This window comes from Tyto alba, unplaced genomic scaffold (assembly GCF_018691265.1).
Source record: "Tyto alba isolate M040663 unplaced genomic scaffold, T.alba_DEE_v4.0 Super-Scaffold_13, whole genome shotgun sequence".
In the NCBI taxonomy this organism is placed as follows: Eukaryota; Metazoa; Chordata; class Aves; order Strigiformes; family Tytonidae; genus Tyto; species Tyto alba.
The window spans coordinates 30,795,831-30,809,487 of NW_024881275.1; the positions used below are offsets into that span (position 1 = coordinate 30,795,831).

General features: G+C 36.6%; 1 protein-coding gene across 3 annotated transcripts in view; it reads left to right on the plus strand.

Moving 5' to 3' along the window:
* Positions 1-10,586, plus strand: part of ALDH1A1 (aldehyde dehydrogenase 1 family member A1) — a 56,667-nt gene extending 46,081 nt beyond the window's left edge. For all 3 annotated transcript variants that reach the window (XM_033010301.2, XM_033010308.1, XM_033010317.1), the window contains 5 exons: positions 346-530; positions 3,645-3,809; positions 5,686-5,843; positions 7,354-7,428; positions 10,006-10,586. In XM_033010301.2, coding sequence (XP_032866192.1) covers positions 346-530; positions 3,645-3,809; positions 5,686-5,843; positions 7,354-7,428; positions 10,006-10,078 — 656 coding nt within the window. In that variant the 3' untranslated portion in view covers positions 10,079-10,586. The remainder of the gene's footprint in view (positions 1-345; positions 531-3,644; positions 3,810-5,685; positions 5,844-7,353; positions 7,429-10,005) is intronic.
* The last annotated feature ends 3,071 nt before the right edge of the window (positions 10,587-13,657 follow it).

A 13,657-nucleotide genomic window follows, 5' to 3' on the forward strand; every position in this document is an offset into this window, starting at 1 on the left:
AAGACAACATGAATGCAGAACCAAAAGCAGCTACATGGATCTTATTCAGGTTTATTAACTATCTAGCCGAATACTTCTCTTGGTACTGCTGGTAGGGCAAATAATCTACATCTAAAACTACATTTCACATGGAATGACTGAATGTGTGTTTGTCCAGGTGTATTGTGCTACTTTTGATAAGAGTAGTTTTGGACATAAGCAAACGGATGAATATCTGTCTTCTAAAGGGCCATAAAAATAAAAAGTGATAAAAAGGGAAATGAGGTGCAGTGACAAAGGTTTGTAAAGAATTTATGACATGACCATTCAAGTTCATGATCTGATGAACTCTGTATTTCTTTGCAGTGGACACTGCTGTGGAATTTGCACATATTGGTCTCTTCTACCACCAGGGACAGTGTTGTATAGCAGGATCTAGGATTTTTGTGGAAGAGCCTATTTATGATGAGTTTGTTCGTCGGAGCATTGAACGAGCAAAGAAGTATACTCTTGGGAATCCTCTGTTGCCTGGTGTACAGCAAGGTCCTCAAGTAAGTAATGCTATGTGTTTCCACTATAACTGTGATGCAACATCACAGTTTAATGTAATTCTAAACCTATTGTTATATTAGTTACAAGGCTAAGTACAGTTGTCTAGTGTTTAGTCTGGGGAACCAGGAAGAAGAAACAGAAGTGATAGTTGTTTGTGCTACTATCATAGGCCAAAAGGTGAGGTTTCTTTCTCTTTTCTAGTTCCTTTTATTGTGGAATGGGAACAATTCTATAGAACTGAAATGCTCTGAGAAAGCTCCAATGTAGCAGCTGTGAAAGTGCAAGTATGGTCATCTATGTCAGAGATTGCTAACATTATATTGACATAGTGCCACTGTAAGTGAGTAGCTTAAGGAAATAAAATTTAATAGTGTCTTTTCACCTTTTTCAAGGTGCTAGTGTTTCATTATGTTGTTTGCAGTTTTAGAATGTTATACAGTTGAAATGCATCATTTTATACTTTTTTCTTATGTAAAATGGTTATGACAACAGCTTCTCCATTAAATGAATGCTAAAATGCAACATTAAAAAGTATGGTTATCATAGTGCTGTGGATTCAGTGGATCACATCAGAGAACTGTTAAATTAGTTTTCATATAGAGTCTTATTCCCATATCAGTTTGTACTACAGAATATGTACTTTCTTAGCAGAGCTATTATGCACATATTTGATTGTCACAGAATAAAGGAATTGTATCAGAGACAATGTAAAAGCTGGAGACAAAGCGACTCCCACACATTTGATAATGTAACATGTTCCTCATTCATTATCACGTTTATTTTATGCAAAGACACCAAGTAAATTGGAAAGCTACATTCTGAACTACACAAGCTTTGGAGAATTTAAAAATAGTAAGAATACTATTTTGATATCCTGCAATGTGTCTTGCTAACAAACTAATACGTTCAGCTGAATGGATTTAAATGACAGAGGACAGGACGATTGAAAGAAGTAAATTCCAGGTGTCTGGTGTACAGCCAAGACAAAACTAACAGTAATACACTCTCACGTTATTGTGGCTTTACTGAGTCTGAAATTCATGCTAACAATTTAAATGAGATGTGAAAGTAAACTTAAAAAAAAAATATTAATCATGGAAAAAAAAGCATTACTGAAAACATTTGAAAGAGCATGAAGACTCTTTTCTCCTCCAGTCTCATCATTTCCCTTTCTTAACCTCTTTTTCTTCTTAGCAAGATTAAGCAGAAATCTTAACTTTCACAGGTTAACAAAGTTTCTCATTTAAGACTGCTTTGATCCCATTTAATACCCAATTGTAACCATGCAGTTTATGTGCATTTCTTCTGTGGTAATTATGTTAAATATTTCTCTTTGTCTTCAAATTCCTTGTTGTGATTTGACTAATTCTTTCCAGAAAGAACAAATTACAGCCTGTATCAGGTGTATTCACTGTGCTCCCTTGTCATAGAGTCCTTGAAAGCCATATTTCTCCTCCAGTTCATAGACCCTCTGGGGCAGCACCTGCCTCAAGCAGAAAGTTTGGGTAACACTTTGCACAGTGGACACCAAAGAAAAGTGGAAGGACCTGCTGGAATTCAAAAGATCGTATATATGTTAATCCACACATTATTAAGAAAAATAATGATTATAGTAATAACAAAGGAACAACTGGCAACAACATAAACTGTATCAACTAAACCTCATCTTCTCTTTGAGATGTTTATGCACAAGAGACATCTGGCCACCAGAGTAGTAGAAATTTTATGCCTTCAGCATGCAGTAAGACAATTGTTTGAAAGCAAAATGACAAAGCGACCACAGCGAACCAAAAATCACCTCCTTATAAATACACTTATGATTTCATATCCTTATAAATATAAGCTTTCATCACAGCTTTAGCTGAATAGCTGTTTAGTCTAATGCGCATCCAGGATTCCCCAGAACCTTTGAAAATAATGTGCTCTATGAGCATGGTAAAACTTGTTGCTTAAACTGAAATGTGACCTTTTTATTAAACAAATAACAAAATACACACCTACTCTGCTGACTGATGAATATGATCACAGAGAAGAAGCTTCTGTGTAAGAGTTGTCCTGGAAGCAATCTCATTATCTTCATGAACCAGTGCTTGTAAGGCTGAACTCTGAAGGAGTGAAGGAAAGAATCATGAAAATGGATCAAATAAAAAAAAAAAAAAAAAGGGGAAAAAAAAAAAAAAAGATGGTGTTAGAGGCCTCTACCAGACAAGTTTTATCACTGAGTATTTCTTTACATAAATGCTATCTCCCTTCAGGCCTAAAGTGGTGATTTGTTGTTTTGGAGAGGGGAGGAGACAAAATAATGTGTGATCTGTTTCTAGTCCCCATTTACATACACTATTTCCTGTTATCCACTTTATCAGTGAAAACTGGAAGGGGCTAAAGAAATATAAGTCCCTATTGTACTGCCACCATAAACTCCTTTTCCATCCAAAAACCAGGTATTTTGCTATATTATAGAGCCAAACTGCAATATGCTTGTCATATGTTGAATTTATCAGTAGGCTTGGGTGAGTGGAGGGGCAGAGATTGGCCTCATACTGTAAACACTGTTATCTGTGTTTCTTGAACCACAAATGTGTCTTTATTTCACCCACAAATAAGAATGAACTGAAAACAACATTGAATTTCAGTTATATTTTATTGTTGCTTTTTATCTTCCTTTAATAGTTTAGGAAAATATTATGACCAATTTACCAGACCTAGTAAGTACAGAAGAGTCTTGTTGGTGAGATCAAGCACTCTGCTATTTTTGCAGAATCAAGCCCAGCTATTTTCATTTTGATTAATCATTTGCAGTTGGCAAGAGTACTGGGAGAAGTATAAAACATTAATTTTACAGATTTTTTTTTTTTTACTAAAAAAAAACCAGGATATCGGTCCCTCTACAGCTGATTCTCCTAAATCAAAATTTCTGATTACTGGTCTATTTGAGAAAAGCCTGCAAAGTTTTGAAAAGTTAGTGACAAGAAATCTGCAAGGCCCTCCAGCTGTTCCACTTCAACACATACAATTGAACAAAACTGGAACATTGAAGGTTTTGGTTAATGAGTTAGGAGAACAATTGTTATCAGTGTGTGCTGTTTTGAACCCTGTAATATCTTTCCATTTAGATTGATAAGGAGCAATTTCAAAAAATACTGGAGCTAATTGAGAGTGGGAAAAAAGAAGGAGCCAAACTGGAATGTGGAGGAGGTCCATGGGGAGACAAAGGTTACTTCATCCAGCCCACAGTTTTTTCTAATGTTACGGATGATATGCGCATTGCCAAAGAAGAGGTAAATAAATTCTTGGCAGGCTGTACTCTCACTGGAGATTGTCTGTTTAAATGTTTGTACATAGTATCCATTTAAGAAGGTCAAGTGGCTACATAAAAACACTCTGAGTAAATCAAATGCTTTTCTTGGTTTATGATTCCCCTTTCAACAACTCAGTAGAGGTGAATGAGAGGAGTATGGGTCTGCCCTGCCAACAAAACTCCAGCTTAAGCTGGCAGTAGATGAGAAATATTGATGTTCAGATTGTTTACATCACCCCATACTGCCCATGTCTCACATATCAGTCACAGTAACCTGTAACAGAGAATCAAACATTGAAGTCAGAGATTGTGAACTCTGCACTACTTAGGAAGCCACTTAAATTGGGATTTGGACACACTATGCACCAAGCAGCTATTTTGCAATAACAGGAATTAGTTAGTTTGTGCTTCCACAGGCAGTATTGGGGAGGCAATTACAGCAAAGCAGATTTTTGTTTCTGCAGGGTTATTTAGCTAGCTCGGTTTATAGATGTGTCTATGCAGCACTGAAGGAGCTTTTACCGACCCAACTAAGGTGGCAGTGCCATGGCATCAGTAATCATCTCCAAGGAACAGCAGAGAGTTAGGAGTGCAAAGCTGCTATGCCACTGAGAAAAACAGTTCTGTAAATACATCCTTGAAGTCCACTCGTGAACTGTTCTCTGTGTTTTTTTACACCCAGCTTGATTACTAACTGTTGTAATTGTGCTGCAACTGGTGTCCATTATATTTCTTCATACTAGAAAGCTCCTTCAAAATTCTTACAAATCTAGGTGTTGCTTTTTATAACCAGTGATACTGCTGATGCAATCAGCAGGCTGAGTTAAAATGACCATCAGACCATCTAGAGTTAATTGTGACAGGGACTGATCTGTAAAACAGGAGGGAGATAGATGAGAAATAATTTGGATTTTTTTATGCTGGTCTGGGAGGCAGGTAGGAAACTGTACAGAGATGTTTCTTCACGGATCTATTAGTTTCCTTTCAGTGAGCAGTACAAGAACTGTTTCTCTCACACTATTTTGAGTGTATTGAATAATAAAACCCCAAAGAGCCAAGGCAATTTAAAGAATATCCAGGTTTTGAAACTCACGGCTTGAACAGTGGGGATACGTTCAGTGGTTTCTGATCTATGTAAATCAATCCCCGAAACTCTAGTTAGAAACTACCACTAAGCGCTTTTCATGAAAATCAAGCAGAAAGCTCACAGTCTATGGGAGTGGGAATAATTAGATGTGGTAATGCCTCCCTACCCTAAACAGCCTTGGCACTGTGTGGTAGACATGGGGATCTCTGGCTGAGAACACAGAGTGGCAGTACTGGGAAAGCCGAGCCTGAGGGACTATTATCTTGTACAACACACATACGAAAAGTGGAATTAGCTGTTTCATTTGGTGTACATGACCAGTTGTGCAGTTACCTGCAGAGACAAAAGTCTAACAGAAAGTTTAGGGGAAAGAAAATCTCAATGTCTTTCTCAACTATAATACTGGAGCTTACCAAGAAAATGCCAGTTCATCTGTAACCAGTATAGATGTGTAGCACACTGTGACTCCATGCTAACTACCTTTATGGTGCATGTCTTTTCACCTTTACTTATTTTTTTTCATAATTTCTCATTTTATTTATTTATTGTTTTATTAACCATTTTATAATAGGCTGTCTTGATTCACTCCATACTACAAAAAAACTTGTCTTTATATGAATTGGTAATACTTTTTAGAGCTGTTTTGATACATATATTCTTGATTGAATGACTTCAGGCCGTTTGACAGAAATGAATTTTAAAAATATAAATTATTTCCAGTAGTAAGCTATACTAGTCCACTTCATATGTTTATATATGTCTGAAACAGATATTTGGACCTGTTCAACAAATCATGAAGTTTAAAACTATAGATGAAGTTATCAAGAGAGCAAATAATACTACATATGGCTTAGCAGCAGCGGTTTTTACCAAAGACATTGATAAAGCACTGACATTTGCAGCTGCTCTTCAGGCTGGAACAGTATGGTAAGTGATGGCTTTTTTAATTCTTTCTTCAGAATTGCAGGTGCCAATGGCAGCAACTGTAGGACATTTTAACACTTCTTTGGGTAGTATGCTTTTATGTTTCAATTCCTTGTCATCTTTAGAGATGTAACTAAATGTCATTCTCCTGTGTCTTTTTTCCCCTCACCTTTCCATGCTTAACATGCTATTAATAAATAGTTCTTATAAGTCTTCACAAAATTTTCCTGTAAACTTTGTCTGAAAAATGAAATTTACTTGCTAAAAAGGAAAGGAAACAAAAGGAAATACCATGAGAATGACAGTTTCCATCCAGGAGCTGAGAATAGCCCATTACACAGTTAATTTGTGGGATCATTTTCTGTACTATATAAATTAATTACCTGTGCAGAACATGCACATGTGATGTAAAAAAAAATCATAAAATATGGTAGAAAAACAAAGGAAACACAAGTCAGAGAGAACTGCTGCAAGTACAAGGACAACTGTTTCCAGCAATGGAAAAGAAAGAGGCAACCTACATGGAGCTGGAAAGACAAAGTCTGAGAGATGAAAGAGTGAAAGCTTGGAGGAATAGCAGGCTGAGTCTAATGACTATCACTGACAGTGACCAGCATTTTCCTATAGTTATCTCAATGCATCAGAAAGAGAACAATCAAGTTTACTTGAACGCAAAATATGTGTCCAATTTACATTTTATCTGAAAGAATTTGCAGCCAGCACAAATTCCTCCCCAGGTCCTGTAACCTAAAACATACATTTTCTGAGAATAAGTTAACAGTTTTGACTTAGGAGTTGGTATTCTTTAAATGAAAGAAAGTTTAAAATAAAAGCAGAATCTTTGGTTTTTACTCTTACATGATTGTTAGTCTGTCTAGGAATCCCTAACTATGAGCAGAACCTCCTGTTGAAAACAATAGACTGGCAGCAGGAGAAATTATAAATTATGAAAATAGAGAATATCTGATTTGACAATGTTGCAAGACAAAAAGCTTCTCATCTAGGGAGTAGGATGCACATTGTGTCAATACTCTTGATACTACAAATTCCCCTGTGAGATTATTTCTTAGTCATTATTGTATTTTTGTTCTCGAACACAATACAGGATATGGTTTAATATTGAGTATAACCAAACAATCTTCTTAAATATAAACTGAAGTGATCCTGAGTTTATCTATTAGAAGTTTACCTGCAGAAGACTTACCTCTTAATAGTCTTTGGTTTGAGATCTTATGCACTATTGAGGAAGGAATTTTATCATACCTATCACAGAAAGTTATAACTGCCAATCTGCCTGAAGACCCTTCATGAGTGTTAGAACCCCAAACTTATGTGTAATTTCTGGTAATGCTTTGTTTCTCTGAACCTCAAATGACATATTTTTAAAATATATTACTCAGAATGGTGTATACGGTGAATACCACCATAAGTTTTTCACAGTCAATAAAAAAATACTTTCAGAAATGAAAAAAGTTGTTTCACACTGTCAAAAGTAATTTTCTTGTTCTACCAGGGTTAATTGTTACAGTGCAATGTCTGCTCAGTGTCCTTTTGGAGGATTCAAGATGTCAGGAAATGGACGAGAAATGTAAGTAAATATTTTTAAAAATGTAAATTCACAGGAACTGCAAAACAAAATTCCAGACCCCAACTTTAAACATTCATAACTAGGACGCATAGTTTGAGATTTTGTCAAATTATTCTATATAGAGTTTAAAGGCTTCATGTTGTCAGAGACGATGTGAAGCGAAGAACAGATCTATAAAACAAATAAGAAAATTACTTAGATACATACTTTTGCAAAATAATTGGTTTTAGTAGCTTGCAGTCTACTGATATGCAAAACTGATCATTGTGTTTATGGTTTACAGTTTTTGCATGTATTTAGAAAGTGTCATTTGCATTAAGATCTATGTGTGTGTAGTTTGTGGAATCCCCTTTAAGTGCTAGGTTTTTGAAAACAAAACATTTCAAAATCCTTGATTTAAACAAGAATTTTCAGTTTAAAGGTCTTGTGACAATAATGTTTTTACAGTACATTCCTGGTTGGTCAAAAGTGATGACAAAACCAGTCCTCTGTAGTCTCCAGACCTTTGGTCTTTTCCCAGACTAGAAGTGGAGGAATATAGAGAAACGATAAGTTAAACAAATCCTTTCAATCTTCTAAGGTTTAACCAAGTTTCAATTTGAAACATGTCCTGCCTTAACTGTATTCATCCTGATCTTCATATTAGCAAGTGAATCATGTAGTGTTGCATCATGAAAAGTTTGATATCATGCGTGTTCATTACTTTATGTAGAATTATATCTTCTGGGGGGTTTTGGAACGTAAACCACAATCAGCCTTTTGTTAAAAATGCCATATATCTCAGAGCAACAGATTATTTTTAAAGTAATGAATGAAAATCAAAACATGTAAGTGCATAGGACATGAATAGGACTTTTAATTAATAATGGAAGTAATTAAAAAAATATATGGTTGAGTGAAGTGTTTCAGAGCTTTGTTTTCTCTTTCTTCATATTTTTTTTTAAGAGGTAAAGGCTAGGGTTTTCATGCTTGTACATCACTGGATGCAATCTGCTCCTGACGGCAAATCTTCCACTGACTTCAAAGAAAACAGAGTTACACCAATTCTGAGATCTTTAGAAAAGATAAAAATAAAAAAAAAAAAAAAAATCAATCATTTAGGCCTTTACTATCAAAAACTCTTTTGCATTTTCTGGATGCCAAAAATTGAGATTATCAATTCTGAATTACAGTCTTTTGCAGAATTATTTTGGGGATTTACTTGTTGGAAATAACAGGAAAGCAATAATAGGCTACAATAAAGATTAATATTCTCTGTAATAGTGAATTTTGAAGGAGTTAAGCTTTTGTGCAAATGAAGATTTTTCTAATGCTCAGTTCAAAATCACAATTAGTGGACTAATAAAAATATTCCTGCTAAAGGGCAAGGAAGAAATTAGCACTAAATGGATGTCTGCCATGGAAAAAAGTTTGTAAACATGGAATTACAGAATCATATAATATCAGGTTGGAATGGACTTCAAGGATCATCTGGTCCAACATTTTAGGCAAAAGCACAGTCTAGACAAGATGCTCCAGCACCCTGTGCTGAATCTTAAAAGTGTGAACTTTTGGGGAACTCACCACTTCCGTGGGGAGATTATTCCAGTAGCTGATTGTTCTCATTGTGAAAAATTTTCCTCTTCTGTTCAAATAGAATCTCCCCAGGAGTAACTTGTACCCATTGCCACCCATGTGGCAATCAACTCCAGGAGAGGCAGAAGTATGTGTGAAAAAAACTGCATTGAAATAATCAGGAAGTCTGTGATAATAATAATTCAGGAAGCCATTGACTTCCTTGAATCCCTGAATAAAATTCCCTGTATAACTCCTGGAATGATAATAACATTATAAATTAAACTACTGAATGTCACATACTAACCAAATGGCTCTTCAAAAATGAAGAGAATTTTCCCACAGCACAAGAGTAAACATTTTCTCACAGCACAAGAGTCCTGAGGACAGATTTCTGTTTTGCATACATATGTATCTAGTAAGATGGCAGTGAGAACTGCATAACATTATACTGTAGCAAACTCTGGTTTCATAAAGCAATCATTTATTTCTAAATAGTTTGACTGCATCAGATGTCAAACATTGATGCACACAAGCAAGCTTCATTTCATCATGTAAAACATAAAGGTGGAATCATGTTAATCACATGTCAGTAAGATTTAACTGTTTTTCACTTCCTGGGAGATTTCATAGTGAATTAATTATGTCCCCCATTTACTTGAGATGAAGAGTCTATTCTTTGACTCTGGAGAAAACTCTTCACATCAAAGTCCTTTGCAAATAACTTGTTGAGCATGCTTGTGATGTGCCTGATTTGCTTCACAGAAGCCCAGTTTAGAAATGCACTAAATTGATTAAACACCATTCTTTTGCACAGAAATTAAATTGCTCTCCCACTTTTCTCAGGAGACAGTTGCTGTAGCTTTTCAAAAGTCTTCCAGCAGCAGTCTAGCTGCACAAATATGTCCAGTGTACTTACTATATATCTGGCCAAGTGCACAGTACCACTGAAAATCCCACCCAGGACATAACTCATATAAAGAGCATTAGCATAAATACTGCTCTTTGTTCTCTTTTATTTAGGGGAGAATATGGTCTTCATGAATACACGGAAGTTAAAACTGTCACAATCAAAATCCCACAGAAGAACTCATAATGCTGCTTGAAGTGCAGAATTTAACATCTTCAAATGAATCTGAAAAGGTTAATTGAGTTCTGGAAAGTTTTATATCCCAAAATATTCATCAACTGTTTTGCTTTCTGATTGTATAAGAGATACTTGCTTACACTAACAATATAAAGAATAATGTAGAAAATTTTAATGTGATTAACTGAGAAAAGAAAACTTTAACGTCTGGTACATAGTTAACAAGTTTTGAAATTCATGTTCAGAAATAATTATTTTTTGTGTTCAGTGGAAGGTCTCTGTAGTACTATGAAAATGTTCCTTTTTCAATATATTCTACAGGTACATCTTGAATTTATGTGCTCTTCTAAATGTTAGCTGGCAAGCTCTCTTTGCATGTTCTTTTCTTTGTGGCCTTAACAAAAGCACTTATGAGTAATTAGCAGATAAGTACTTTTCTGTCTCATTTGAAAATAATAGACTTCTAGATATGTTTCTTAGACTACTGAATTTGTTCATCATACCACAGAATTGTAATCTGAATACTATTAAACATTATTAAAATCCACCTTCAAAGCCTAATATTGATCCTTTCAATAGTTTTTTTTTACACTGGTTTACCACTGGACACAATGTATCACATATTTTATATCCTTAAAGAGGAATCACTGTCCTAATGATGTGTTTAGGTCGTCAGGAATATACTATCTTGGCTACATGGAGCCTAAAGTCCCTGATTCTTTGACACTACTATAAACTGAAAAATATGAACACACAGAACATTAGACAATTTGCAAAGAGCCAGCACTTGGCTTTGTAGTGATAAGTATATAAAAGAATCTTAACAGATAACAAGTAAAAAATATTGAAGGGAAAAAAGAGAAGGGGAGGTGAGGAAAGGCAATATCCTTTGTGGTTTATATCTGCTCTATTTTTCCTATACTCATATGTTTTCATATAACTTGCATGTTTTCCTCCCTCCTCTTTCCTCCTCTAGTCTACTGTTTCCCTTCATCCTTCTTCCTCATCCTCTCTTTCTTATATAGCTTCTTATTCTCATGAAGGGCCTCTGCAGATGCATGTGTCCCAAGCTGATCATAACCTTTAAGGTCTCTCAGCCTGTGCAGCTTCAATATTTCACAAATCTCTGCGAGCACAGATATCAGCACCCTCGAACGGCTGCTCACCATCAGCAGCCACCAGATAAGCTCTGGAACAGTGATCTACAGGCACCAAGTACAGCACTAACATAGCCTGCTACTGACAGTCATGTTTTCTCTGGCCTGCATCCAGAACTACAGTTCATCTCTTGTTAGAGAAGGTCAGCCTTACATACAACCTTATGTACAAACCCCATCTATTAGTAAGTAAGAACATAGCACACCACAAATTTTTAAGCATCAAGTATGGAGAAATTGAACAGTATTGAAAGGAAAGAGGTTTTATTCATTAGGATATGCATGTGAAAATTTTTAAATATTTTTTTTTGTTATAAGATGGTGTCTTGGTTTGGGCTGGAATAGAGTTCATGTTCATTTTGGTAGCTGGAGGAGTGCTGCAGCACCCTGAGACCCCAGGGGCTCCCCAGGTCCCAGTGCCCTCACCTGTGTGCGGGGGCGGGGGGAGCACAGCTGGAGGGCTGGGCCCGGATTGGCCAATATTCCATGCCATGTGACATTGCGCTCACTATATAAAGGCAGGAGTGGGCTAGGAGGGGCTGCCACTTCTGGGAGTGTGGCTGTGGGGCCTTTGCATTTGGGATCGCCTGGCCGGGAGCAGGCGGGTGTTGGTCGGTGGGTGGTGAGTAGCTGTATGGTACATTACCCGCTGATACTGCCGCCAGCTTATTATTCTGTTAATGTTATTAAACTGTTTGTATCTCAACCCGCAAGTCTCCCTTTGTCCCTCTGATACCCTCCCCATTCCCAAATGGGAAGAGGGTGGATGAGCAGCTGCATGGCGTTCAGCTGCTGACCAGGCTCAAACCATGACAGATGGTTATATCAAAACCCAGGTCCGGCTTTTACCTTGTGGCTCTTCTCTGGATGCCTTTTTCATGAAATTAAGAACTGGACATAAGACTTGTAACACAGGTATATCTCTCCACCGGCCTCTATATTATCTGTTCTTGAAAGGTGTTGGTTCCAAATCCCACACATATGCCTCTGAAATAATTTTGTTAGACATAGTTATCAAACAAACCCAAACTAGTCTACATTTGCATTTTCGTTTGGATAGGAGTGCACTTCTGAAATTATATTTCTGATCATCCCCGCTTGTCTTCTTTGGTTCACATGGAAGAGTGACACAGGAGAGCAAAATTTGATGCTTTTTCAATGACACTAAGCCAGAAGACGCACACTAGGCCTGTGACTGGTATGATCCAACCACTAATAACCGTTCAGCTCTTAGAAATAGTGTAGGGCTAGTCTGAAACAACTGCCCTCTGAATATGTATTATGTGGGCAGTTGATTCTCATCTCCTCAGTGTCCTTTGGCAGCACAGGACCGTAAATCCAGTCCTACAGGGCTATGCTGCCTTCAACATCAAGCACAAGAATGACTTTGAAATATAACTCAAGGAAAGAGAAAAACCAACATAAATAGAGGGGTATAGGAGAAAAATCAATTTGAACCTTGCATATGTATATGTATTCTTCTTTACAATGCTTAAAATATTTTAACACTATCTCAGCAATATTGTAAAAATATTTTAGTCATTGTTTGTCAGTCTTTCCCTTATTTACATGTAAAAGAAAGCTAGCAAACACCTTGTTTTGTCAACTTAAATGTTTCAATGTGATCAAAATGTAGCATCTAGTAGTGACTTAGGTTCTTATTTTTTCAAAAACTTTGAGTCAGGGAAGTGTTTCCATGTGTATATTATGCGTGAGAGTGAGAGAAAGAGAGAGAAGAGCAAAAGAAGGCAATGACTGTTATTCAACCAAGGTGAAACACCCAACTTTTTCATCTGAGTCAAGTATAGCTTGGGTTAATCTGATGACATGCTGAAGTTGTCCCCAAGAGATGCCAATGTGAAGAGATACACCTTTTGGCATCTAGTAAGTTTAAGGAATTCAATATGTATGTGTTTGCCTAAAGCACTTAAGATATGTTTGAAGGCAGCAAACAAGGGCTCAATAAATTGCATAGTCTGGTTTACCTTACAAGAGCACATTAGTTCACAGTGCACGGAAAAACATCCAACCCAGAAGAATTTCAGAATATTGTCCCATTTGTTCCTCAACTGCCTGGTTACTAACTCAGAGTCAAGGTCAGGAGTGAGTTTGTCTCCACAATGCACTCACTATTAGTACTAATTCAATCTCTCTGTGAGTGCGAGAAATGTCCTTTCACAATTATAGGTGTTAGTTACAGTGTCCACAGCATTAAGGACTCCATCTGACAGTGAAGTACCTTTGCTATGTCTTTGCATTATACCTGCATGTGGGTACAGTGGCTTGTGATCACCCAGTCTGCGCAGGCGCAGGAATAAAGGAAGACTTAAACTCCACAAATACTACACAGATAATTAAGGATGCCCTTTTTTTCTGGGCTTGAATCACTATCACGTTATTCATGTTACATGCTAAAGCAGCACCATTAAAA